Here is a 2,345-nt window from a genome sequence, read left to right on the forward strand (position 1 = left end):
TTTGTTTACGGGAAGGCCACCAGGGGGCAGGGAGTGCGGACGTGACTCACGTCGGTTCCGTGGAAAGTTGGTTTGTCTGGTGGAAATTGTGCCGATTCATGGAATAATTGTTTGCCATCACCTGTGGAAAGTCACAAGGGTCATCTGGGTGACATTTTCATGAGCGTGAGCGGACGTTTGAACATTTTATGGCCTTTTTGTGTCGACCATGTTTCCCGCCTAGCTAAGCCGACCGCTAGCGGTAAACGAACGCGGCGGCTCGGCGACAGCCCAAGCCCCCGGCGCTCGCTTCGAAACGCCGTTGCATGACCATGGAGGGGACCGTAGAGGGTACGGAGATTACACCCGAAGACTTGAGAACCTCGGATTGGATCACTAAAGTGGGAAAACATGTTAAAGAACTGCAGGACCTCACGAGAGGCGAACGGCGAGGAGGCAAAGATGGAGACGCCAGATTGGAACGCGGAGCCGAATCCGGAGAGGGCAAAAAGATAGCGGCGGAGGCGAACGCCGCATATAAAAAGCTGGGGCAGAAGAACGCGGAGCGCTCAATTGCGTCGTACCTTCCGCGTTTGCCAGCTAATGACTACAAGATAATTATTCGGCCGAAGAATGGGCTGGCGCTCGCGAAAGTTCCGACTACGAGGTTGAGTGCGGCGGTGCGTATGGTAGCGCAAATTCCATGGGCCAAAGGGCAGGACAAGGACGTGCTGATTCATAACGACAAACAAGGCACCCTGATTTTCAGCACCCCAGACATGGACACTGTCTGGAAGGTGACCAAGATAAAGTCTATCCATATCGACGACGACGAGTACGAAGTCACAGCGTACCTGGCGCCGCACGAGGACTGCGGGCGGGGTGTGGTGCACGGCATCGACCCGAAACTGACCATAGAGGAACTGACAGAGGCCTTCGGCAACCCGAGGAACCCGCCGATACTTGGCGTTAGGAAGATGGGCAAATTCAGTTCGGCGATCGTCATCTTCAAACACGAGACAGTGCCGAGGTGGGTGTACTGTTACGACGTACCCCTAAAGTGCGTACTCTACAAGAAGCGGTACGAGGTGTGCTACCGCTGTGGCGAGCTAGGACACAGATCGGACGTATGTGTCAGCGCCCAAGTTAAGTGTCTGGGATGCGGAATCATAGCCCCACCCGAGGATCACGTATGCGAGCCCAAGTGTAAATTGTGCGGCAAAGGTCACTTGACAGCAGACCGGAAATGCAAGGAAGCTTTCAGGACCCCTTATACGATAAAGAAGAGGCAATGGGAGGCCAAGCTGGCTATGGAAGTCATGGAAGAGGAAGCGCGGAAGGCGAAGGAGACCGAAGTAGGAAGGAGCCGGTTCGAAAAGCATCAAGGGAGATCCAGGAGTCAGTCAGGAAACCAGAGCGAGTGGAGAGGGAGATCAGAGTCCTTCCCGCGTCTACCGAATCTGCGGGAAGCGGAGAAGCAAAAGAAGGCCCAACCCGGGACTGCGGGCCCCTCCGGAGGCGCTGTCGTCAACAACCCAGCGAGGCCCAAGTCTCCGAGCCGAAAGGTGGGTTGGGTGAGCGAAGCCTCCCAGGATAAACGCGATGAAGAAATCTTCCAGATTAAGGAAGAAAATCGATTGCTTAAGGCACAGCTCGCAGCGATGAGCAAGCAAATTGAGGAGCTTAGAACAGCGCTTAAGCCTAATGCAGCACCTGCGAAACAATCGCAGATGCCACAAAATCCAGTTGTAAGAGCATCAGAGGAGCAGGGTGCGGCTCAGCCGCCGGCTAAGAAGAGGGCGAAGGAAGTAGAGAAGCCCATAATAGATATGGACACAGAGAAAGTGATAGACATGAAAACAGAACAATTGGAGGCAAAATTTGAGGCCAAATATAGACAGGACAATGAATGGCGCAAGGCTTTTGAAGAACGCATGTTAGGGATGTTCCAAACCCTCTCAGAGCAGCTGCATCAACGAGATAACAGTGTCGCAGAGCAAATACATCAGAGGGATAATAACCTCACTGAACAACTTAAGGAAGAATTTGCGAAAAGGAACCGGGCGTACGAACACCTCACCCAACAAGTACTAGGAAACCAGATGAATCAGCTGATTGGCAATCATGGCTCACAGATCCAGTAAAACCACCGTTTGGCAATGGAATTGTAGAGGTTTCACGCGCAAGCGTGCTGTGTTGCAGGAATTCCTGAGGAACGGGGACCGACCGGAGCTAATAGCACTATAAGAATGCGGCAGAAAAGCAAAATTGTCGGGGTACAAATCATACGTAGGCGAGGGTGAAAACACGCAGGTGGATGCGCAAAGGCGCAAAGGATGCGCTGACATTTTCGGCCCTGTTTTGGC

At 53.1% G+C, this 2,345-nt stretch overlaps 1 protein-coding gene across 1 annotated transcript; it reads left to right on the forward strand.

The window, feature by feature from the left end:
* The first annotated feature begins 311 nt into the window (after positions 1 to 311).
* LOC144103817 (uncharacterized) lies at positions 312 to 2,123 on the forward strand. Its single transcript, XM_077636521.1, has one exon. It carries the CDS (start codon positions 312 to 314, stop codon positions 2,121 to 2,123), a length of 1,812 nt encoding a protein of 603 aa, XP_077492647.1.
* Positions 2,124 to 2,345: the final 222 nt, after the last annotated feature.

Source organism: Amblyomma americanum, chromosome 1 (genome assembly GCF_052857255.1).
Source record: "Amblyomma americanum isolate KBUSLIRL-KWMA chromosome 1, ASM5285725v1, whole genome shotgun sequence".
In the NCBI taxonomy this organism is placed as follows: Eukaryota; Metazoa; Arthropoda; class Arachnida; order Ixodida; family Ixodidae; genus Amblyomma; species Amblyomma americanum.

Coding starts and splice junctions, on each gene's coding strand:
- LOC144103817 (XM_077636521.1), top strand. CDS start 312: ATGGAGGGGACCGTAGAGGGTACGGAGATTACACCCGAAGACTTGAGA.